This window comes from Tauraco erythrolophus, chromosome 3 (genome assembly GCF_009769465.1).
Source record: "Tauraco erythrolophus isolate bTauEry1 chromosome 3, bTauEry1.pri, whole genome shotgun sequence".
Classification (NCBI taxonomy): domain Eukaryota; kingdom Metazoa; phylum Chordata; class Aves; order Musophagiformes; family Musophagidae; genus Tauraco; species Tauraco erythrolophus.
The window spans coordinates 79,174,710-79,199,929 of record NC_141467.1 but is presented as its reverse complement, the minus strand read 5'-3'; the positions used below and the strand labels follow the sequence as shown (position 1 = coordinate 79,199,929).

The 25,220-nt window shown below is 42.5% G+C and overlaps 2 protein-coding genes across 6 annotated transcripts in view; one reads left to right on the top strand and one right to left on the bottom strand.

The window, feature by feature from the left end:
* Positions 1-611: 611 nt before the first annotated feature.
* Positions 612-12,843, top strand: CCNE2 (cyclin E2). The gene is made up of 11 exons (XM_086608755.1): positions 612-641; positions 733-841; positions 1,023-1,082; positions 3,023-3,174; positions 5,275-5,410; positions 7,922-8,068; positions 9,342-9,437; positions 10,225-10,359; positions 11,187-11,298; positions 12,125-12,279; positions 12,731-12,843. Exons 1-11 carry the CDS (start codon positions 628-630, stop codon positions 12,830-12,832), a joined length of 1,218 nt encoding a protein of 405 aa, XP_086464881.1. The 5' UTR covers positions 612-627; the 3' UTR covers positions 12,833-12,843.
* An 8-nt stretch (positions 12,844-12,851) lies between these two features.
* INTS8 (integrator complex subunit 8) overlaps positions 12,852-25,220 on the bottom strand; it is a 28,687-nt gene continuing 16,318 nt past the window's right edge. Inside the window, exons 16-27 of one of the 5 annotated variants that reach the window (XM_086608749.1) lie at positions 24,667-24,788; positions 23,416-23,600; positions 21,906-21,939; positions 21,322-21,378; positions 21,176-21,237; positions 19,975-20,093; positions 18,058-18,161; positions 15,578-15,628; positions 14,805-14,878; positions 14,665-14,729; positions 14,518-14,561; positions 12,852-14,255 (exon numbers count right to left, since the gene is read on the bottom strand). In XM_086608749.1, the coding sequence (XP_086464875.1) occupies positions 14,139-14,255; positions 14,518-14,561; positions 14,665-14,729; positions 14,805-14,878; positions 15,578-15,628; positions 18,058-18,161; positions 19,975-20,093; positions 21,176-21,237; positions 21,322-21,378; positions 21,906-21,939; positions 23,416-23,600; positions 24,667-24,788 (1,034 nt within the window). In that variant the 3' untranslated portion in view covers positions 12,852-14,138. Of the gene's footprint in view, positions 14,256-14,517; positions 14,562-14,664; positions 14,730-14,804; positions 14,879-15,577; positions 15,629-16,969; positions 17,348-18,057; positions 18,162-19,974; positions 20,094-21,175; positions 21,238-21,321; positions 21,379-21,905; positions 21,940-23,415; positions 23,601-24,666; positions 24,789-25,220 lie in introns of those variants that run through there. The other 4 variants (XM_086608750.1, XM_086608754.1, XM_086608753.1 and 1 more) reach the window with 4 other exon arrangements.

Genomic DNA, 25,220 nt, shown 5'->3' with positions numbered 1-25,220 from the left:
GCTCGGCACGGCGCAGCGCAGGCCGCCGCCTCCCCGCGCTCTGCAAATTGGCGCGGAACCGGCGCAGCAGGAGCGCGGGCGGCGCGGCACGGCACGGCACTGCCCGGCCTGGCAGGTGTGGGGGCTGGCGGCGAAATCGCCCCGGGGGGAGCCGCCGCGCCGGCGAAACGTGCGTCTGTGTGGGAGTATGCAGGGTGTAGGGAGAGCGGGGAGTCACAGCCTCAGGGACCCCACCCACATCCTCTAGCAGGGGAAATGTCCCTTTACAGCTCCCTCACGCACACCGCTTCACCCCCCTCCCCGCCCCATTCTGGACGAGCCTAGCTAGCCTGAGCCAAACCGGCCACTGGCACATGTGGGCATCCTTATGTAGCCCGCTTCAGCAGCCTAACCCCTAGCAGAACGTGGAGCTGCATGTGATTATATACCACAGACATCCCCCACTCAGGTGTTCCTTGCACCAGTTAAATACTTGTGCCCTTCTGTTTCAGTTATGTAAACTGTGCTGCTCTTTGTGGTGCATCTTATGAGTCGAAGTACAGAACTCGGTCCTAGCTTCTTGGAGGTACATTAACTGAGCTTATGTTGTTCCTTTGATACAGGTAGAGATCTTACAGCCCAAAGAAGATGTCAAGACGCAGGTAAATTGTTAGCATCGTAATGCACCAAGCTTATGTTTTCATCTAACAACTGCTGCTCTCCTAACCTCTAATGTCTTTTTGCTCTTTGCAGTAGCCGATTGCAAGCCAAGCAGCAGCAGCCACTGTCATGTCAAGAAGAGTCTCCACAAGAACTTCAGGCACCAGAACATCTCCAGACCAGAAAAAGGAGAACAGCAGAGGTGACCAGTTTGGGCAACTTGAAAAGTTTAATAATATTGAAAGTTCTCCAGTGCGTTTGGATGGGAGAATCTTTACTGTGCTGAGTTAGAAAGTGGGACAGGAGTAGCACCATCTTACTTTAGCTTTAGAGGTGGGTGTGCTGATCATTGTCAGTGTGTTGATGTGTACCTCTCTTCTCAGCAGGAGATTAAGAAAAAAGAAGATGGGAAAATTGCTAAAAAACATCAATATGAGATAAAGGTAATTCAATCCTGATTACCAGTTCAAACTAGGTGAGGGAGTCCCTCTGCTTTATGTCGGTGGGTGTGAAGTTGTGCTTTTCACGCTAGAAAGAATTGAATAGGGGAAGTTTCTACTTTTAGATATGAAAAACTATGGAAGTTTTGCTTTTTTTATGCATGGCTTTGCAGATAAAGGGTCCTTCAATGTGGAAACCACTGCAGAGTAAGGTTAGGTGTAAAACGGAGATTAAAACCAGATATTTCAGAATAATTCCACATGCAGAGCAGGTAAGGCCTAGAGGCAAGTCTAAACAAGATCATTGCACTTGTTTTAATTTAAGGTGTGGTTTCACGGCTATTTAGTTAAGACTCATAACCGTGCAGACCCTCTTTACTTTGATTTAGCAGTTCTTTTGATTATTTAAATCAATTTAGGAATATTTTAACTAACATAGGCTACTCCTAAACCAAGTGAGGGGCTTTACAGTTGTTTATTTTAAAGTAGATTAGTAAAATAATGTAACTTTCTCTTGCAAAAACAATCTTATTTGGAGTTATTCTCTTTGTAAAACAAGTAAGACTAACGGCTATGGTGAAGCAAAACTTCTGATTGTGAAGTTGTCTTTGCAAGCTTTGTGTAGGGAAAAACGCAGTGTAAGTATGTCAACTGTACTCGGGGTGAAACTGCGTGTCACAACTTACCTTTGCTGAAAGGGGGAAATCCTGCTCCCTTTCTTTCCTTCCTTGATAGCTGGCCACACTCTCCATCCCCTGCCTTGCTCCATTTTTGGTTCTCTTTTAAATGAAGCAACATGCAGGTTCAGTTTGCTAATTAGGCACTACAAAATGAGTTAGCGTTCTGCCAGGCTAGTGAGTTGAATCAACCCAGCAGAGGGTCTGACAAGCATCAAAGCTAACAAAAAAAGGAAGGGGTGAGACTTAAGCACTGAGGATCACAGGAGAGAGGAAGGACCAGGGTCTTCCTTTTCTTGTGGCTGTATGCTATTAAGATCAATTCTGCTGGAATACGTAACTTCACTCCTAGCGTACTTTAGTCTGGCTATAAGTAGATGTAGATATACTAAGGAAATCATATGTAGTTTACCTTGCAAAACAGCTATATAGGAGAAGTTTCTGTGTTCAAGGGCAGGTGTTACCATTCTTTGTGAACGGGATCCCCAAACTCCACAAAGCATAATTAAAGTTTTGTGTCACCATTTTGGAGGCTGTCAGCCATTACAGCATTGCATATGCTCCATGTGTTTGATACTACCTTACTTGTATTGGCTATGTATGACCAAATAAATATCAGTGAAACAAGTTACAGAGTTAACTAAAGTAATCTAGAATTCTTTCTTCGAAGCTTTGTGCAGGAGTAACTTTGGGCTTTTGTCCTTTTGAGTCATTGCATCCCATATTTGGCACCAGCAGGCTGAGAGATAGTTCACAGCTGCTGCTTGCTCAGTGGGTATCTAGCTCTGGAGCTGAGATGGGTGGCTCCTCTCTGGAGTGCTTAATTGGGAGATAAGTTGCTAAATTTCCACTGAGAGACAGTAGAACCTCCACCCTCTCCTTTCTTTTCCCTCTGAGTAGATAAGTAGATAGGACCAGCAACCTAATGTCCTGTGTCTTAGCAGCAATAAGTACCTTTGCCTTATGCACTGTATGTAACTGAGCAGCTCAAGCAATGGATAGGTCACTTGTGGGTTCATAAACTAAAGACAATTGTCTTCCTCGAAGCTGAGTTTCCCAAATTTGTTTATACATGTTCCGTCTTGACTACGAAAGGCTTTTTTTGGCATTTAATCTCTTTGTCTTTCTTGGTTTCAGTACTTGAATCGATTCTGAGGTCCAAAAAGATTCGCATACGTTACATATAGTGTTACTGTAATCTACTTCTCACCTTTCTTGCTGTCATAGTAAAATCAGCATTTAAAAGATACCTTGTTTATGTTGCAGAGTTGTTGGCCGCCCACGATAACAGGAGGCATCTCGCCTTGCATAATTATTGAAACGCCTCACAAAGAATCAGTCACCACTGACTTCTCAAGATTCAAAAAGTACAGGTTCAGAAACCTTTTCATAAATCCATCACCTTTGCCAGAACTCAGGTAAGTTTACCAGATGCAGCAGTGGTTGATGATTTTATTGAATATGTTGAACTAATGTAGTAAAATCTGTTGTTGTATTGTGTTTATAGAATAGTGGGAAGTACTCAGCCTATACTCCTACTTGTCTCCTCATCCCACAAACAATTTGATGTCCAAAAAAAAAAGAGAGCAATTCTGGGTTTCACCCCCCCTCCCTGATCTTATAAACGCACATGACAGATAAAGGTGACAGACACCTTTCAGAGCTGTCCTTTGATAACTTAACACTGGACACTCTAAGTGGTTAAGAGGCACGTAATGGTTAAACTAAACTTCTTTCAGTGCTTTTGGAACTGAAGGACCAAAAAATACTAAGCAAAATTTTCTTTAAGAGCTTAAAAATGTACAAATATGCAAATAAACTTGTGGCAATAGTGCTGTGCAGGTAGCTTGCTAACGTGATGCAGTATACTTGGTGCAGTCACGGTTCTAAAAAGTTTCCCTTCTGCAGAGGGATGGATTAGCTGACTGAATTGGATTTTTCAGTTTCTGAGTTTCTCAGCCATTCAGGTGTGCTAGCTAAGTACCTCAGCTGCTGTTTGTTGTTAAATTTACTGCAATGCATTAGGGAAGTCTTCTGCTGAGGTGAATGAGAGGAAAAGCAGAACATGAAGCATTACTGTAAGAGAACCTTTCTAGATACACCATGTTTTTATTTGTTCTGGCCAAAACTTCATCAGAACCCGGAGGTGCTGCGTGGTGATGTTTTGCCTCAGTGCAAAGCAATATGTCTCTTCCATTCTCTTTCATTGAGTTTCAAATTCAACTGCTCTTCTTTCTGTGTTACTCCCAAGCCTCCTGAACTGTGCTTTAAAGAACAGTGTGTTCTTCTCTATAGCTAGTAGGTCACATTTTTGTATGTGTTGGAAAGCTTAGTGCAAGGTAGATTTAAAAAATAAGTTTTTAAAAAAAGGATAGTGAATGAGAGAATCTCATGCACTCCTTTTAAGTTACTGGAAACTGCTGGATCCCAAAGATATGTTCAGATACAGAATTTCATGCAAGGAGTTTAATCCTTGATGTTCATCTCTTGCCGATTTGGTGATGCTGAGCTCCATCCTTTTCGATTAGCTGAGTAAGAAGATCATTTCCTCTCTCCTGCCACCTTTATGTTTTCCTAACTGCTGCAGGAAGATCATTACAGGAGATTTCTCGAGGCTTGCCCACTGAAATGGGGAGTCTTGTGCATGAAACTAGCAGCTATCTCTCCAGCTTTTAACTTACATTGACAGCAGAATGGAACCGATCCGCGTTAGAATTTGTAGGCGATATCAGTGATCAGGTCTGTTTTAATCTCTTTCTGCTTGGGGAAAGGTGAATATATAACTCCAAAAATTTCAGTAGGAAATCATCACTGCATTGATTAACGTGCTGTGCCCCTTAGATGTACTTCTCATCCTACAGTTACTAAGAAAAAAACCCACATCAATTCGTAATAACAATAATTACAAATTTAAAACAAGCCATAATAATGATATAGGCTGCTGCTTCTCCCAAGTAGACTTGAGTGCTAATACATTATAACTTTGCAATAGACAAGGACTTAGCAATAAACAGTTTTTCTCACAATAACATGTTTCTGAGCCTTAATGTAGGCTAGAAAAGGAAGGGATGGATGAGTGGCTTTTAAACACCATCTGTAAATGTTTTTCTCGAACTAAACTGAACGACTTTGTGTATGATTTGTGTTTCTTGGGGAGTGGGCTGTTTTTTTTTCTTCTTTTATGGGAAAGGTTTGGGTTTTATCTTGCTCTCTGGACAGTCACCTAACGAGGCAAAATAGGAAACTGTGGTTGTATGTGCAACTTTGGGATACATATGTTCAGTGTTACTGGCTGTTCTGTAACACTGGACTTGCCAATGATCTTGGCAAGCTGCTGTTGTGGTGACGTAAAATGTTCAAAGTACACCTGCAGTTTTCTAATTACCACAAGAATCTTTTAGTATGCAGAGCTTTTCTTTTTTGTTCCTGAATATCTGTAAACAATAAATAATGTTTTTAAACTCTTTTTGCGAAGGTGTATATATACTTAACAATGCTTTGTGTGACTTTTTCCATAGCTGGGGAAATTCCGATGATGTCTGGCTCAACATCCTGAGGAAAGAGAGCAGATACACTCATTGCAAACATTTCACATCGCTACATTCTAGTTTGCAACCTCACATGAGATCAATACTGTTAGACTGGCTCTTAGAGGTGCGTTCTTTCAGTTACTTTGCTGTTGTGTTATGCCTGAGAAGTAGACAGATAAAAGCACAGCTTTTACATAAAGATCTAGTAGCAAAATGGATGGTAATGATAGGTGCCAAAACTAGTTTGCAACAAAAGGGTTACAAGTTACTACTTTTAATCCTCTTGGTGAGCTACATTTAGTCTTCTCTGGCAGGAGATGCTGAACTTTCCATAGAGGGCAGCGAGCAATTGCACTTAATTTTGGCTCTTGCTACACTACTTCCTGGGAAGGGGAGAGATCTAGTTTTGAGACGCTAGTATTGAAATTGCTATAGACAGATTAGTTGTGGAGCTCCAACTTTACATATTAAGCTGTACCTAAGCCATGAGACAACTGCATCTGTATTGAGGACTCGTGTCACCGCCTTGGCCCTGTCTACATCAAGAGCTCTTAGATGTTAGCCCCTGACACTCTCTGCTGGCTTATTAGTGAATTTTTAATTCTGTCCTATGAAAAGACCAGAAAGTAGTACCTTAGTGGCTGGCATCTGAAGGTCCTTGATATAGACAGGTTCTTATTTGAAAAGGATTACAAATAAATCTTATCTGTATTCCAGTGTAGTTACTGTACTTCAGAGTATTCTAGTTGTCAAACAAAATGGAAGCTCTCAATCTTGGCAGCGTCTGCGAAGGAGTATTAGTGTTGTAAATAGAGAGCTATGTTCCGGAGGCGCTTCCAGGAACTGTCTATATTGAGCATGTTCGATCACCACTGCCAGAAGCAAACTTTGTCTCATGCAATCCGTGCCCATCAGCAGAAAGGATCTTGTAGATTTACCAATTCCGTATCAAGTACTCCAGGGAAGCAGACATTAGTGGCACGCTTGCTGTCTTGGTGGAACAGTACTAATAGCAGGGAATTTCAAGCGAAAGGAATAGGAGTGTGTGGCTGCTTTTTTTTTAAATATGATCTAAATTTAAGAACTGTTCCAGTTGTGTACTTCACTACTTCCTCTAATGTGTAATTTACATACCACTATAAAACTGCGTTTTGTTGCTTTTTTTTGAAAATCTTGGAGTTTAGGAAATCATCCAATTTCCAAACAAGAATGTCAACAAGGACTTTGTTGTCATTGTCCAGCTCAGTGGTTCTGTGTGCCACAATGGATTAAAGTCTATGGATTAAAGTCAGCAACTTTGAGAGTCTTCCAGTAGCTCCTAACCTTGTCTTCTGTAACATAACTGAGATACTATTTAACATCACTGAGCGTTATTACTTAGGTTTGGGCAATACAGTTTTATAGAAATTGTGCCATTTATTCAGGGGTCAGCCTGGCCTGTAGTTTTTAGCTTTGAGTCTTGTTCGGAGTAGTAGTTGATATTATCAGAGCAGCACACCAATTGTCAAATATTAGATCAGCCCTAAAAGAATGAGCTGTGGTGTTACTGCCAACCAGTTGCATTTTCGATGGTCAGGAAGGGTTTTAATTAGTGAATAGGCTTTCAGTCTTATCTTAGGGAATAGCTAGTAGTAGTGAGATTTTATTCTGACTTGGTATTCAAGTGAAATAACGAAGCAGGGCAGGAAGCTGGGACTTGGGATATGTTTCTTGGATATTCTTTCCTGTTAACTGCACATAGATTATAAGGAATTTATAGATATCTAAATAGTTTCCAGTCATGGAAGGGATACAGAGTTGCAGATAAGCTGGAGTTGTGATAGACCCACTCAGATTCAGTTAGAGATTAGAGGAAAAAGTAGGCCCCTGCATAAGATCTCCAGGCCCAGGCAGTCTCCTTTCCTTTTTTGTTGAACTGGCATTTGAACCACTTTGATACAATGCAAGTATTAAAAGTTCTCTCTGCCAGGAAAACCCACAACTGTATGGAGCAGATGGCCGTTCTTGCAGTTTTGTTCCTGCTTAGTGAGGCTGTCGATGTGCCCGAGGGGCTGCGGGCAGCACTCCTGGCTTGCCAGCAGAGCCCCCTTGGCCAGGAACTTCCAGGCTTATTTGCTGTAGAGCCAAAGTTTTTCAGTGGTTCTGCCCTGGGACAGACCTACTAGGAATACAGGGAGGATCTGCTCAGTGACTTCAACTTGAGGTTTGAGCCCCGAGTATTCTTAATCAAGCAAATTAGGGTGTTGTTTTTTTTTCACTGTGTTGTTTGTTGTTGGTGGGTTTTGTGTGTGTTTTTTTTTTTTTTTCCTTTGCAATGAGGCTTTCTTCTTTCAGTAGAAAATTCTTTGTACTCATTTTTAGCAAAACTGGATGCTGTTTAGATGGGAAAAATATACTTTGGAAGTATGTTAGTGCATCATAGACAATCCATGTTTAGGTGAAAGCATGGGAAATACTTTCCCCAGTCCTGTACTAACCACTACATCCTAACACACCTAGGTATGTGATGGTTTGTTTGTACAAAAGGTAAAATTGTGCATACTGTGTTTTACTGTTAACGCTTGAATACTCCAATGTGTGTACATAGTTTTTTGACAGAAAACTTAATTTTATTATTTTTTTTTCCCTTTGGTAGGTATGTGAGGTGTATGCACTCCACAGGGAAACCTTCTACCTAGCTCAAGACTTTTTTGATAGATTCATGTTGACACAAAAGAACATTAACAAGAGCATGCTTCAGCTCATAGGAATTACCTCATTATTCATTGCCTCCAAACTTGAGGTAAGGAGCTCTGTTACAGGGAGGAGGATATTAAGTCTGGAATAACTAAAAGGACAGTAATAACACATTTATTACTTCTGTCTGAATCTTTTGGACCTGGTGGTGCACATACAACACTGAGGGTCAGAGGTGAAATTTTTTTTCTCTTCCTTCAGTTGTGCGTATGTCAGTCTCTAGTTTTTGTCCTCCCTTTCCTCAGCAGCAGGGAAGGAGACCACATAAAGTTAAAAGGTATGCAAATGTGCTAGGAGTAGTTTAGTTTAGTTTTGTTTTGTCTTTTTCCAAATACACAGCAATTGGCAAACAATCTCAGGAATGGGTGTGGGACATGAACAAAACCAGGCCTAAGTCTCAAACTGCCTGTACATCAGAGTGATATCCCTTAAAACCCATTCAGTGGAGCGTTTTTTTTCTTTTAAAGATAACGTAATCAGTGCAGTGACGGTGATACATTACATTGCGCACTACATCTGTGAGCCTAGAGCATGGTTTTCTATGTCTCCTTTTGTAGGTCATGGTAGGTTAGACTTGGAGGAGAATTTGGCATATTAAGATTTTATCCTTGGACACCCCCCCACCCCTATCTAGCTGCTGTTCCTAAAGCCAAGGCAGCGTGCTACAAGCAGTTGTCTATCCTAAGGAAGCGTGTGGAGCATCAGGCTGTTGAGCCAGCTGGTAGAGAAGCAGTTCTGCTGGCAAGTTCTCTTTTACTAACACACCTACCTATATGTGGCCCCAACTGGCCTGACTGGGTTGGCAAATTTCTGTGTTAACCATCTCCATACCACGGATTTTGCCAGCTACAGTGGCTGTGGGGTTTTCTCTCATCTTTTTCTAGCTTTTTTTTCTTTCTTTATTGGTAAGACGATGTCAGCACTAACTGACATTATCAGCAAGCCTTTTCTAATACCACAGTGCGCTGTACAAGAATTAGGATAGTATAAGCTTTTACAACAAATGGAACAGCTGAGTAGAAAGTGGTATAAATGAAAGGCTGTTCTGATTGCTTGGTCAGTGTTTATTTCTCCAAAAGCTATAAAAGTTGTGATAAATCTGTCATGTTTTACAACAGATGACATATAACTTACTTGGTTTTAGTGTCTCCTTATCCTGTAAGTTTCAAGTCACCTCATATAGTGAGAAAAACACTGTTCTGTCATAAGAAATGTTAATATTCCAATATGGATTGAAAAGTGTTTGCCAGTATCTTCTCAAGCTTTCTTAGACTTATAAGCACTCTAACCTTCCCTTTTTCCTCTCCCTCCCTCTAAAGGAAATCTACGCTCCTAAAATACAGGAATTTGCTTACGTCACTGATGGCGCTTGCGGCGAAGATGATATTGTAAGAATGGAACTTATTATGTTAAAGGTAATAACTTTGCTGTAAGCGCCCATTGAAAGACTGTCCAGCTGAGCCTTGTATTAGAGTGTCGTTTATCTACTTAGAAATGGAACATGTTTAGTATGCCCCTCGTCCTGCTAAACAATGGAACCTTCACTGTGTGTGTGCAGTGGGCCTCTAAAGCCACCATCTGGGGTGACATCCCTGTCTGTTCAAAAAGGACAAGTTTCTCGTGCTCGTATGAAAGTAAAGCCTCTTTAATAGATACAGCCAGCCATGGACAGGGCAGACCAGAAGGCTGTTGCTGCAAGGTAGTGCACTTGCTGGGGTCCTCTGCTGTCCTGGAACAGGGGCCTCTAGGAGAGCCAGGCAAAGAGCTGGCACTACTCAGTGCTCTTTATGCTGGAAAAGATCCATCTTTACCATCACAGAACTCGTTATACATTTATTCTTCATTGGTGGATACTAGTTGCAGGTTCAGGCAGCTAGCCTGGAGGCTTGGGCGAAATATTCTGAAGTCCCAGCTTCTGAATGAGGAAAATACATAAGATCCAACTGCACAGGCATAGGAAAGGGGGTTGAGATAAAATACATTTTTGTGCTGATTGCAATGCAGCTTGTTCAAAAAGTAGAGAGAATGCAATCCAAAATGGATGTCTGTACTTGAAATTATATGTAATGCTTGGTGCCGGAGGATCTGTGCAACCAGCTGAGCAGACCCAGAAAGGCAGGTGTGGGGCAAGAGATCAGGGCACACAACTCCGTGTCCTTGCATGGTTTAAGGTGCGCTGACCTGTTCGCTGAATATTTGCAGGCTTTAAAATGGGAACTCTGCCCAGTGACAATCGTCTCTTGGCTGAACCTCTATCTTCAAGTGGATGCTCTGAAGGATGTTCCGAAGGTGCTGCTACCTCAGTATTCTCAGGAAAAATTCATTCAGATAGCACAGGTAGGTAGTAAACTGTATCGGAAAATGCTTTTTGGAGTGGCTAACGCACAACTGAACATTACGCCTCAAAAGGCATTTAAGAAAGCTTATCTGTGTTTCACCTCAGCTGTTACGTTGTTAAGGAATGTGCAAGTTTGACTGCCAGGGAACTTCATGCTCAGTTTTGAGGAGAAGCACCCATGTGTTTCTTGTCACTCTACTCTCACGTATTTTAAGACTTTTCTGTACACTGGAAAAGTACAAATATCTTTTTTTGTTTTAACCACTACGGCATTCTGCAAATAGCTGGCAGTGGGCTACTCCGAGAGGAGGGTGGGTTATTTAAGATAATCTAAGACAGTTAATTGTTTTTACCTGTATTGTCTGCAACAGTGTTTCTGTGCATTTGCCTAGAAGGCAGTCTGAGAACAGTGTTTTGACTCTCTTGAAACTGCTGTGGTTCAAATTTTACAGGCATGTGTTGTGTCCAACCTCAGAGAGACTTACTGAAGAGTAGATGTATCTAAGTCACTGAAAAGCTAGGCAGTATTTTAATTTAAGAAAATACCTTCCTGGAGCTCTGCTAAGAGTTAATGTGTACTTAAATTTGTGCAAGTGAAAGTGTCTTGCATGTTTCTGGTAAAAGTGCAAATTGGTTTGCGTCATAACTCTGCGAGACCCACTTTAAGTGGTGCCAAAAATAAAACAGCTCCACACAATGGATGCTAAAAAGCCAGAGCACAGACTGTAGGAGGACTGCACACACTGCAGTTTCCAAGACAGGATTGTACTAAAGTATTATCTTGTTAAAATTTGTAACTCGTTTCCTCCGCTCTTTACTTCCTCAGCTTTTAGACCTGTGCATTCTGGATGTGAATTCTTTGGACTTCCAGTATAGAACGCTGGCTGCTGCAGCGCTCTGCCACTGTACCTCAATTGAAGTCGTTAAGAAAGCTTCAGGTAAGAAGCCTTTGTAAAGATGGGTCCTGTTCGTTAGGCAGGGAATTCTGAAAGCTGTTACACACCTGAAGCTGCCAAGAGTGCATTGGTTTACCAGGCTGCCAGAGAGCAAAAGCGACATTGACAAAGAGTTTGTTTTTCTGTTTTGTGTGGGTTGGGTTCTTCCCCCTCTCCTAATTTTGCTTCCTCCTTACCACTATTTCAGATGTTACTAAAACTTGGAAGAGAAGGAAACACCTTCAGGAGCATAGTCTTAGCTAAGGAAACAAAGCAGGTTTATCCTTCCTGTTTCTGAGCTAATACTGCTGCTCCATGACTTGCTATTGTTTTGAAGATCATTAGCTGTACATGATTTGGCTACTTTATTCTCCTAAAATGTAGTCAGCTGCCAGCAACATTCCATTAACCTCTGTGCGGATTGCTACAAGACTGTCCCTTACAAAGTGAAAAAAAACCAAAACAACAAACCACCACTTAGTTAAGTGCAGGCACTTGTGTGCTGCCCTAAAGGTACCCTGAAGGACTGTGACAATAGTGTGTGTTCTTACAGCGTGAACCAAAATCTTGTGCTGAAGCTGAAAAAGTCACTTCAACCTCCCCTGGTGAGCAACAAGAACCCTCATGGCCAGAGAGGGTTTGCTCAGGAGGCCTGGGTTCACCCTCCTCTGCCCCAAGCGGGGCAGCAAGAAATGCTGAGAGTTTCTGGGAGGATGTTTCTGCATTTTTATCTGCAGTATTATTTATTGTTATTTTAAAATTGATAACCATATTGGAACACTGTGCAACTCCATCATTTCTAAATACATTGCTGTATTCTACCCTCTAGGCTTAGATTGGGACAGCATTTCAGAGTGCGTGGAATGGATGGTTCCCTTTGCAAACGTGGCAAAAAAAGTCCCTGTGAAGCTGAAGAACTTTAAGAAGGTTGCAGCAGAAGATCGACATAATATCCAGACACACACAAATTATTTGGACATGCTGGTAGGTGGTCTGTGGGCTTGCAGTTCAGGCAGTTGAGTGTATTATACACTCCTCCTCCTGAGGCAGCTAAGGGTGGCCAAACACCTTCCTGCTCGTACCCAGCCTGGCTCACCTCAGCCAGCAGGGCTGGGGCAGTGGTGCTTGACTTTCTGCTCCTTGCTCCGGCTTGATAATGCTATAAACTAAAGGTGTTTTACCATAACACTCACAGGCCATAAGTAAAGACTTGGATTAGAAGTACTGGTGAAATGTTTAGAAGATTATCATCTTTACTTTGTTGTGTAATGTTTCACTGGTTTTTTATTCAGTATCTTAACTGTGGAGTACTTGAACTGCACCAGCTGTGTGAGGAAACACTGCTGGGTAGTACTAGTGAAATAAAGTAGAACTTGTGAAACAAAGTAGAACTTGTCACCAGTATTAACCATTGTCTTCCTTCCCTAATACACAGGAAGAAGTTAACAGTGGAGTAGCATCTACTGCCCCAGGTCAGTTATCACCTGTGTCGACAGGAGGAATAATAACTCCTCCCAAAAGTACAGAGAAGAAATGAAATATGGACAACAAACATCATGAACAGTTTCAGAAACAGGACTTGGTGCTTCAGAACAAGACCATGCTAAAGGTGACTCATGCTCTTTCCTGCTATTCAAGACTTGGGCAGTAAAAGCATCAAACAGAGCAGCAGATGGAAATTCGGGACTGGTGATAGAAGATTTAGACCAAGCATCCCTCCATGCTATCACAGCAGCCTGGACAACCTTGGTCCATTCTCAGACACAACTTAGTTCAACTCTGACCATTCCTAACTTATGAATTTCAAGAACTTTTTTAAAATGGCTGAGCGGAAGTTTGTCTGCTCAACTTACTTACGTGTCAAACTTGCTTTAACTTGGGCTAGCCATACAGGAGAGCCTCTTAACGACCGCTTGTACATATTACCTCTTCCTGACTTCTTTTTCTTGGTGAGGTCAGAGCTTAACACCCACGAGCTCAGGTGCAGTATTACAGAGGTCAGTGGGTAAGCAGTTTACTTTCCCGAAACCACTCTGCCCTCCATTCCAGTGCAGCCAGACCCATATCAAATTCTAGCTCCACAGGAGGCTGACGAAGTGAAGGTGGCCCTTTAGGGCTGCCATAAACTTCAGTTCTAGTGTGTCACTGACCTCAGGTAAGAGTACAAGCAAAGAACGTGCTGCTGAACGGGCCTGAACTGGAAGGAGTTCCGTTTTAGACAACCCAGCCATTACCTTCCACCAAGTACAAACATAACGAGAACTGGAGAGGGTATGGAAAAAAAAGAGCTGCTGGTACTCTACAACCACTCAAGTTATAGGAACAGTATTTTAAACTAACTGTGGAGCTGTATTTTATCAGTGTTTATAAACAGCATTAACTACTGTGTTTTCCTTGGAATATTCACTACCTCTGCCTATATGAGGTGCTTCACTTCTGTGATGAAGGGACAGTACTGGGAAAGATGAGTATCGGTGCTTCTCCCTCTTTCAAGGTGCTCCTACCTGTGCCCCACATCCAGGGACAAGTTTTACATGACATTGAGCAGTCCACAAAGCTGCACTCGAGCCTCAAGTGCCACCCACATCTACATTAAACTCATGTTCTAGACAAGCTTGAATTCACGTCTTCTTCAAACAAGCCATTGCAGAACTAGCTGAAGTTGCTTCCAGCCTTCTGTACAGTTTGTAAAAATAAGGGGTTTATTGTAAAATTTCCTCTATTTTAAGAAAGAAAGATATTAGACTGTAAATGTTGTATAAAAACTTAAATGAATTTTTAAAATAAAGTCTTGAAAGATTTTTTCACTTCCACACATTTTATAATAGTCTTCCAGTCTTAGCCTAGAAGTAAAGTTTTGCCATTGCTTGAAGAAACTTCTTTTTCCTTCTCTGTGCAGCGAGCTGCAGGACTTCCTCGGGATTACTGGCATTCAGCTCTGTCTGGCCAATGGCTTTTATCTGAAAACAAAAGAGGAGCCATCACCAGCAACAGTCACTCTAGTGAAGCTGGTTTATTACAAGGCACTTTCAGTGCTAGTTCAACAGGGTTTTTTTCTGTAGCATGCTATGCCACCCCACAACCATCTGAGTACAACCTTACATCAGCATCCAGCCTCTAGAATCACACAACGCAATTAAAACTGGACATGGCAATTCTTTTCAAGGAGAGAAAGACACTCCAGGGAAATCCCACACCCCCAAGCACCCTGTGTTCACTTACTGCTATCTGCCGCTTGTCTGTCTCGCCTCTTTTGTGGTGGAGATCTGAGGTTGAGTCAAGAAAAGACACTTGGGTAGGAAAGGGGCTTTTTCCAGCCATGAACATCCAGTGCGAGCTTTCTCTAGTGGTACTCTAGTGAAAGGATACATGTCAAGTACTCCAAGATGGTGACATCCCAGATGTACTCGTAGTAAGAATCCATGGCATCATGGCTGAAAGAGAACACGGGTTATCTAACACATTCACCTCTCGTGTAAAGTATTTATAAACTCTGTTGTAACATTTACCTGTTTTGTTCCTGCAGTGCCTTAAATGCAGTTTTGTAGTCTACTTCTCTGAGGAACTGGCACAAAATGGCTACCTGTAAGGAAAGACTCAGAGGTGATTCTGACAGCCTTAATTGCCCACAAACAGAAATTGGAATTTCCACAGAACCCCTCAGTAATCCCACCCCCCTTCTAGACCTAATCAAGTCCTGGTTTCCACAGCAAGCAGCTTCCAAGCACCTGAACTTCAAGTGCATACACACCTCACTCTGAAATGCCAACAGCAGTAGCTAAAAGGAAGAAGGAGGGTTTTCACCGAAATATGAAGGGGCTGACCTGGCTTCCAGGTTTCTAAATGCATTTAATAACTCTTAAATCAGAGCCTAATGTAAGACTTGTTACTTCTTGGAGAATGAACAATCCCACTGAACAACAATGGCCACGTGCGGTTAAAGAAAAGGCCAGCTCCCAACACAACCCCACAGATACCGTTCTCTTTCTCGACTCTACAAAAAACCCCACACAACTATATCCCAAGAGAAACAGGAGACAAAAAGCCCACCCAGACTATTGCTACTTTTTACAACATTTCCAAGTATGCTTGTTTACTCACTAATTGCAGTACTTGCAGTGTCCTAGAAGCAACAGTAACAAGAAAATCTACTCTATTGCACCACATTTACAAGGAAAGTTGGATTCTGTTTCTTACTTTCTAGAACATGCTCCCTCTTGCCTTTTAACATCAAAATATTTATAAACGAATGTTTTACTTAATGCTTTGCTTCACCTCTTACCTGGGTGTGACAGTTGAGTAAAGAACAACACTTGATCATTCTTTTTATCACCTATAGAATCGTTAAAAAACAAAACGGAAGTTTTGAAATGCTGTTTTGTGTTCCAATACTGGCAATTATAATTTTGTTTAAAACACAGCCAAACAGCCATCTACATTCTTCTGACCGCCCCGACAGTTCCTGCACTTTAGCATGTCTGCTGATCAACCGACTTTTCACCCCTTCAGAGACATCACAAGGGCACAATGTGCGCTGCGGAACAAAGCGTTTGTGGTAAGAGCCAGGCTGTGGCCTCTTCACAAGCTTCACCTGTATCCATTGCCCACAGAACAGGCCGGACTTGGGGGGGAAGGGCACAGTGAGCAGGACACAGACAAAAGCTCCCACCAGGGCAGACACATGCTGGTGGTGTTAGTACTGCGGTCCCAGCCGAGGCCCCTGGACCACTGTAGCCCGGCACGAGGCACAGCTTAGGTTGGGCTGTGGATGTCCAGGATCCCAGACAGTGTCCGAAACACTCACTTGCCGTATGAACAGGAACATGAAGGGAGCAGCAATGGGACAGAGTACATACTCTCAGAGGGATTTGAACAGACTGGATCATTGGGCTGAGGCCAATGGCATGAGCTTTAATAAGGCCAAGTGCAGAGTCCTTCACGTTGGGTATAAAAACCCCAAGCATTCGCTATAGGCTCAGGGAAGAGTGGCTGGAGAGCTGCCTGGTGGAGAAGGACCTGGGGGTGTTGGTTGACTACCGGCTTGATATGAGCCAGCAGTGTGCCCAGGTGGCCAAAAAGGCCAATGGGATACTGGCGTGTATCAAGAACAGTGTGACCAGCAGGAATAGGGAAGTGATCCTGCCCCTGTACTCGGCACTGGTGAGGCCGCACCTGGAATATTGTGTCCAGTTTTGGGCCCCTCGTTTTAAGAGAGATATTGAGCTCCTAAAGCGAGTCCAAGGAAGGGTGACTAAACTGGTCAAGGGGCTGGAAAATAAAACTTATGAGGAGCGGCTGAGGGAGTTGGGGCTGTTTAGCCTGGAGAAGAGGAGGCTGAGGGGAGACCTGATTACAGCCTACAAATACTTGAGAAAAGATGGCGGGGAGGTAGGGGAAGGGCTCTTTACATTAGTGATGGGTGATAGAACAAGAGGAAATGGGTATAAGCTTAGTCAGGGGACATTCAGGTTGGATGTTAGGAAGTATTTCTTCTCTGAAAGGGTTGTCAGCCACTGGAATAGGCTGCCCAGGGAGGTGGTTGAGTCCCCATCCCTGGATGTGTTTAAGAATAGGGTGGATGATCTACTTAGCAATATGGTTTAATGGGGATTAGGGATGGTTGGACTCGATGATCTCTAAGGTCTTTTCCAACCTAGAAATCTATGAATGAATCTATGAATACATAACCTCCTTCCCTGGGTCTCAACAATTCCTTCCTATTGCCTACCGAAATGCAGTCCTGTGAGTGACACAATGGCTTCCTAATGAACAAGACAAATGCCTGGATAAAGGTTAGAGTGACTGCAGGATGTCACCAGACATGCTGCGGCTGGGACTGAAGATTCCCAGCAATGTGCAGTGTTATTAATGGGTTCCCAGTTGCGGCTCACTTGCCAGGTGACAAGCCACTTGTTACACCAACTTGCAAAGCCCACAGCTCCATGCTATTGACAGTGCCTCTGGCACGCTCTGCCAGGGGTAAGTTACAACTCCACCCATCTTCGGACAACCTTCCACAGCGTTGTGATGCAGCTCTGCTCGCTGTCAGAGTCTGGAAAAAAGTACCAGTGTGTGTGTGAAAAGGAGCCAACGTTGTCTGGATCTCACTGCTAATGTGATCCATACCCCTACCCCTCATTTCTGTTGGCTAAAGCAGGCATTTCGGAAGTCTTTAGACAACACATTCATGCTCATCTGCACCACGGGTAGAAGCAAGCAGGCTTCAGCCATGTGTCACCAGCAGCGCAGTGGGAGCCAGACATCTCCAGGTGCTGGAGGCTCAGGTCAGCACTCCAGCACAGCTAGTGAGGTGGCACGAGGGCTGCTGCGCTGTCCTGAGCTGCTCTGCCCATTTGGCACAGCACAGCCCAGCACCGTGCGGCCCTGCAGGGACGGGCCTGGGGATCGCCACACCACACGGTGACGTGAGTGCTCCTGGCTTTTTCCTTTGCTCACTACTGCACTGGAGTCCAGTACGGGTGTTTTCCCAGCTGGTAGCTCTGCACACTCAGTCTCTACAAACTAATAGAAAAGCCTTTTGTGCCTCAGCAAAGGAGAAGCTTCAGATTTTCTACAGTGTTCAAGCAACAAGCAAAGAAAAATGGATCTGTGAGGATTCCTATCCCTAAACGCATCAAGATACACAATCTTACAGGCTCCAGGAACGTGTGTGTGTTGAGCAGTTTTGTCTCTGCAGAGAACTTGGATGTTGATTGAATCCAAAGAGGTATTTTTGTACATCTAAATCCCATTTTACCTCACCTGGTCTGTGTACACATCTGGTGGTACCATCTTGTTAAAGAAATCCGAGCACACAGCTCCTGCCTGCAGATAATAGTGAAGAGCTGCCGAATACTGATTCGTTGCTGCAGTGGAAAAAGCAAAACAAAGTCTTAAAAGTAAACACAGCAGATATTTCTACGACTCAGATCAACTGTTTATAGAACTACTCAGATACATGTATCTCATAGCTGAATTCTACTGGGAAAGTGACTTGCATATCATTGTTTAAAAAGCAGACACTTGGGAGGTGGTAAAACAGCAACAGACAGAAAACTACACAATGAGGAAAATGAGCAACATGGGCAAAGTTCTGCCTTTTGAGAATGACTTTTTACTTTGCAGGTATTTGATCTTAAATCCACTGACCTCAGAGTGAAGAAGTTTGCCCTCACTGAACTTAGCACACGGGTGGCAGCAAAGGAGTTAGCTGGTGCAAGTTAGAGAGGGCCAGCTGATGCCACCACACACATCTCATGGTTCAACACTAGTTTTACTCCCAGTAAATTCTCCCTGAACTGGCATAAAGACAGCCTGCAGGGGCTGTGGGGAGAGCAGCCTGCTTGTCCACACTGCTGCTGAAATACAGACCTGCCACACACCAGGAGTGCTCCAGCCCTTGCTCTTTCAGGTACCAGCTTCTGAGGCTCCCTCCTGCGATGCTGTTCCACTTGGTACAAGCAGCAAATACTGTCAGTTTATAACCTTGAATCACTCTCCCATATCTGAGGTGACAGCCCTAAACACTGGATTAAGACCTGTCCCCTCACCCTAACGGTTATAAAGCATCTTCTAGACAAATTCGTCTCCCTTGGAGGCAACAGGCTAGGATTTCTGCACTACATCTTACTGCACACCACAGACATCCTTCCAATCCAAAAAAGAGATACTCAGCCCAAAGCACCAGCAAGCAGATGGCAGAGACACAGCACATACCCTCATTTTTTTTGCCAGAAAAGAACAACCTGGCTTAAATGCTGAATTTCACTAGAGTAGCCTCAACAGATAATTCAAGTGGAAGAAATGCCTAGCTACCTTTGAGGAAGCCTACAGCCACATCCTTCTCTAGCACATACACCAGGTAGTACCATACTTGTCTGGTTATCTTCTGAAAGTTCATTCTTCAGCACCTACCTCCTTGCACTCTCTTTATTCGCACTATAAAGCAAGCCCCAGGAACTGACTCTAGATTGGGGAACAATTTAACAAAGCACAGTATCACATAGGCTGGGCAAGATTTCCCCAGGCAACCACTGCCCTGGTACAGTCTGGGTGCATGTCATGGTGCCCAGAACCTGAAACGCTTTATGTTCCCATTCTGCTGGCTGCTCTCAGCTGAGGAGCAAGGATAAGTACAGGGGAAGTGGCAGGTGAGGACAGAATGACAGGAAAGCGCTTCCCATCACAACCAACATCAGATCAGGAGTTCATACTGCCTCTTTTACCAATCCTAGATACCTCCCTATATAAAACACAGATCTACTCTGCTCATCTTCTGCTCCAGTGAAGGTGATCTCCACACTTAAAAGCAAGCACTATTGACACAACTTTCCATTCACTTAATAAAAGGCTCGAATGTTAGGGATTTGCATAATTATACCACTTAAGGACCAACTGCACCCACTAAAAAAAAGGAAACTTAATGACGACTTTTACAGTAAAGTTTCCGTTACCCTAAAAGCAACTCTGCATGACCCATTGGGAGCTCAGTCTCTCTGTAGGCTGAGACAAACCTCCCAGACAAATTCACCTACAGTATTGCATCTAAAGATTTTAAACTCATAGATCACTTCAGCTTCTTTTCGCAAGAAGAAATACAAGGAGGGTTATGTCAGGCTATTCTCAGAGAAGTAAGGTACCGCTACACACACGCTGAAAACAGACACTGGTTCCACTTACCAAAATAAATATCTGCCTGAATAATTAACCAGAAGTGGTTGTTTGCGTTGATAGTCAATGCATAGCTGACTAGCTCTTTCACTGTAACAGCCACAGCTTCAAAGTCCACTGACTGAAGACTAAAGGAAAAAAAAGGAAGAAAAGTAATTTCTAACTGATGTTTTTTCATTTTTGTGTTTTTTTTTTGTTTTTCTTTGTTTTTTTAAGTAATCTGATTTCACATCTAGTTTAAGTCCCAAGGGAAAATAACTCCAGGAAAGATGCAGTGTTGACTATGACTACTGTTGAACTGTTTCAATACAGCAAATCTGACAGAACAAATACACTCTTCACAGACTTGGACAAAAAGTCAAGACTATCTGTAGCTGACACCATAAAAGGGTTCTGTGCAAGGATATCTGTTCTCAGTTTCAAGAAGTTTGGAGACAACGCTTGAAACCACTACAAATTTCCAGCCAGCCACCTCTGGAAACTTGTGGAACTAGCTTGGAAAGGAAGGCTGGGAACAGTTTGGGACATTGCTTGGGCATCCCTTCCCAAAGCTCACGTGGATTCTCCATTTTTAAAAACATGTTCTTCTCACCCTACTGCTAAATTCTGGTAAGACTGAAAATTACTTTCTTCTGCTTGACCTTAAAATACACACTGAAGTCTACATCAGTAAAACACAGAGACTATCCAATCAGACCAACTAAAGACAGATGAACCACACTAATTACACAATCTCTCTGTCCCATGAGAGCAATTCTCTCTCGATGCATAAATGGAATCTGAACCAGAGAGGTTCTAGCCCCACAGAGCCTCTAAACTTCATTGGAGAGGTACAGTCCAATCCAGCCAGAACAAATCAATACACACCATATGCCACTTAGCAGCTGGGCAATTATTCAAACACGCCTCAAAAAATCTGAGTTATTTGGTACTAAAATATGACACAGTTCACAGTTACACATAGCTCAGTAAAGAGCACAGCTAAAAACCCCTTCAGTTTCTTGCACTTGCACCTCTGTCAGGATCATCAAATTATGAGCAAAACCCTCCGTGCAATCAGACCAATCTGCCCGCAAACAGAATGGGGGTCAGTGACACCCCTAGGTGGCAGAAATCACACTAACACACCGTAACTGTTACACAGTAACTGGAATCAAACCGATCACTTAAACATGTATCTTGAAAACTCTATTTTTCATTTTCATCTTACTTGGGGATGGACGAGGGCCAGATAGAAATGTGTTCTGCTGCAATATCATTCACAATATCTTCCTAAGAGTAGAAAGATGGTAAGAGAAATTACGAAGAGAAACACTTCAAGAAAACCAAGTAAAGATATTTATGATGCATACTAACCCGAACATTATGAAGCTTGACAAACAGGGACAATATTGTGGTTAACACCAATGGTTCCTGTAAGGAAAAAAAAAAAAAGTATTTCCATAAACTAATAAACCGACACTTTCTTCTCCAAGCTTTAAAGCTACATAAGAAGCTCTGACACCATTATAATTTCTTATCGAAACAGGACAATATTTTGTTAAGAATCCTGCAACACAGGAACACTGTGAGAAAGTTTCTGTAGGAAGTCTTTAATTACTTCAAATTTTCTTGAGTAACTTCTTGGATCTAAACCCTACTTAGGTTTTACACATCTTTACGTTGTTTCTGTGGCTACTGCCCAGCTTTAAACTAAAGCTAGGTATACTACAACTTCCTACGCATGTACAAATCAACAAGCGATAAAACAATTTCCCTTCCTCTTACTCTGCTGCCTAGTTACAATGCAAGGAGCAGCTTAAATTTAGAAGCTCTTCAGTCATATATAGTCACCTGTATAGCTATCAGATTTTCTGAATTTCACGGGAAAAGTCCAGAAAAATATTATGCCAAAAGAAAGTTCCGGTTGGAAACACATTCTCAAGACCACTATAACTTACCCGAAGCTTTTTGATGAAGGACAGCAATTCACTCCTAAATCAGGGACACAGATATCCATGTAAGTAACTGTGCACAGCAAAGAATATATGCAAACTTAATACACTGTAAATACAGTAAAGCAAATTCTTCACCTGCTGAAACACACTCTCACCTCCAAGTTTACAAACACAGGGTATGTAAGTGAAAACACTCAAGCAGGTCACTCATTTCTAATACAGTCACTGGCAAGCTTTACTTTTACATTTAAAACAGGTTAAATAAGAGGTATCTGTTATTCCATCAAGCTATAAAAGGCATGAAAACCACTCTGTAGTAAGTTGACCATTGACTCTAAAAGGGAAAGCAGTTGAACTGTACTGTAATTTTCCAAGCTACAATTGCAACAATGACCTACAGGCTTAGAGAAGAGGGTACAGAGTGATCATTTATCATGTATATTGATCTCCTTGTCATACCTCAACAGAAATTTTCACCATAAGATAATTCAGACAAGCACAGCCTGTTTGGAAAAGATTTCACTGCTTCTTTTCCATAATAACAGGGTCACTGCCCTTTACTGTTTGAATCAGAGGGGTCAGAAAAGGTTCGGTATCCGAGAGTACATCAGTACTGCTTCCTTTTCCTTGTCGCAGTATGCAACTGAAATCTACAGCAAGCACATACCCTTCTTCCACCCATCCCACAGCAGGATAAGCAAAACCAGTTAGCCTTCAGGCACATATTAACCTGATCATCTCGAGAAAGACAAAGAATAATTTGACAGGGGCACCTTTTCTGAGTTTTTTAACATGGAATGCTGTTCAGTATAATCGTACATTCCAGAATTTACCATAACAGGTAACTTATAATCAGGCTTGAACTTAAGAACAGGCTGAAAACACTTACTGAGTGGACAAATCAGAGTCCTGAATCAATCTATCCATCAGTTAAGGCTAAGGCAGGCAGAGGTTAGGTAATGGACAGTGAAATCACTCCAGTCAACAGTGTTGTCTTCCTTTCCCTCTCCCCAAGGGCTCAGCTGAACTAGAGTTCCATTTCAAGACTGAATAACATCCAGCTTTAGACTCAGAGACCTACAGCTAAGTGCGGACACCTATGCTGTGAGCTAGATGCTTAATACAGTTATAAAAGCAGTTAACTGATACAGCCAGTGGAGTCTGCAGAGCAATTCTATCCGATGTAAAGCAGACACCAATCAGTCAGCCACACTGTCCTCTAGATGCCATTGACTTTACTAGAAGATCTACACTGATTATAATGGGAGCACAGGCATACACGTTCTGGTGTCTGTAGGTTGACCTAAATCCCACACACTGCTTTTCTCTCTGAAAAGGAAAGTCAAGACAGCACCACTAATACCCAACGCTGCCAGAGAGCAGATTGTTCACTCGCTAGAGATCTTTAGCTGCTGTCACCACTCTGATAGTGGAATCCAGACAATTCCTGAGGGGAACATGGGGTCAAATACACAATTCAAACAATCTTTGAAAATAATTTAAGAAAACACACCTGTACATAATGCCCAGTGTAGACTCCCTGTGCTTTATCAAACTCACTCTGCCATCGTTCCCCCGTTTGTGCTGGTTTGATACACTGCAGATTTGTACCACGACTTCCCAAAGGTCCTTAGCTGTCCGCCTACTTTCTTTGGGACCAGGAAGTTCTTTGCATGTAGCAGCCAGCAGTTGTCCCAGCTATACAATGTGAAAGAAAAAATAGAGTAACTACAGCTTTTCTAAATATTGACTACAGCAAAGGAATTGCTGGTATTTAAAATGGCCAAGTAAGTGATTTTAAGTTACAAACAACAAAGCAATGCGACTAAACTTTGCAGCAGGACACTGATGAGGAACCTGGAAGACAGGAATCAAACAACAGAAGATTCTTCCCTTTACTAGTTTCCTTTGGGCGTATTTCATTACTACAGGCTCCAGAAGACAAGCTTTACACTCTAGTTAAATATATTGCATAAAACCTACAAAACATAAAATAGAGTTTTACAAAGACTGGCTCCCTGGAACTCTCTTAACTTTCATATAATAATTAATCTGAAGTGGCACCCTCTGCTAAACAGAAAGAGCTGAACCTCAACATGGAAATTAGGAAATACCACAGGTGAATCAAGGCGGCCAAAAATGAATCTGTCCTGTAACATGATCTGCACTGAGCTTCATTGCCTGACTTTGAAGTAGAAATACTGCTGTAAAACCATTTTGAAAGTAAAGTTTCAAAAAAGGAAGTGCTTGAATGTCTCCAGAAATTTGACACTGATGTTGGATTCAAAACCGAAACCATTATAGCACATTTGGAAATAAAGTGTCTAGGGAATGGAGAAGCTACCAGACATGAAGCCTAAGATCTGTACACTTTTTATACCTCCTACATGAATCTAGGCTAAGTTCTGGCTGAGAGAAGAGTCCTTTATGGAAGCGCTACAGGGTTTCAGTCAGCTTATGGATCATAACCACGCATGGCTGATCCTCATCAGGATGAGGAACCAACCTCAGCTGGCAGTCAACAAGAGCCAAGATGCAGTTTTGTTTCATCTGTTCTTGCAGTACAGCCTCCATGTCTTTTACCAACCATCAAACACACCTGGTGCTTAGCCCTGCTGTCTTCTACAGCAGACTGACTTCATTACAGCCACAAAACCCAACACTCTTGAGACAGAAAAGTACGTGTTTTTTAAAAGTACAAAATACTTCAATAGGAAAAAGTCGATTACAGCCTGACAAAGCTTTGAGACTGAGCATTCGTTACCTTCACATAAGGATTAGTTTGGACCAGAGGTAATGGAACTTGCATGGTCAAATACTCATTCTCACGCCAGTTTAACAGGAAGGCAACACATTCTTCAGCTATAACTTGTCGAAGAGGGATATCTGGAAGAAAAGGGGTTCTTTGCTTAACTTTTTTTTTTTTTTGAGAAAACAGGGTTATATGAAAACAAGCTAAACCCATTCCCTCTATTTAGCCATTTCTGTTCCATATCTTCTATCACAGAAAACCACCATGCTTAACCCTACAAGGGACTTCACCTCTGAAAATTAGGAGCAGCAACAGCTCGCTCCAACCACAACAGTACTAAGTTACTCTCTCAGTGTGAAACCATGGGGGCTGCTTTAACAACTAGCAAAACTTTCCAGGTAAAAATGCAGAATGTTTATCCTGTTCAAGTCCTCTAAGTGGCACTAAAGAGAAACTGTCAGTGTTTAGCAATGTATAGGTATGATGATATTCCTGTTCTCATGTCCAGCTTCTAAAAACTAATTGAACTTCTAAAGACTCACTAAAACCAGTGTCAAGCTTCACTA

What these genes read in the sequence shown, in the direction of transcription:
- CCNE2 (XM_086608755.1), top strand. An exon ending in TGTTAGACTGGCTCTTAGAG is followed by an intron (nt 5,411 to 7,921) that starts GTGCGTTCTTTC and finishes TCCCTTTGGTAG; the next exon opens with GTATGTGAGGTGTATGCACT. An exon ending in AGTCGTTAAGAAAGCTTCAG is followed by an intron (nt 11,299 to 12,124) that starts GTAAGAAGCCTT and finishes TCTACCCTCTAG; the next exon opens with GCTTAGATTGGGACAGCATT.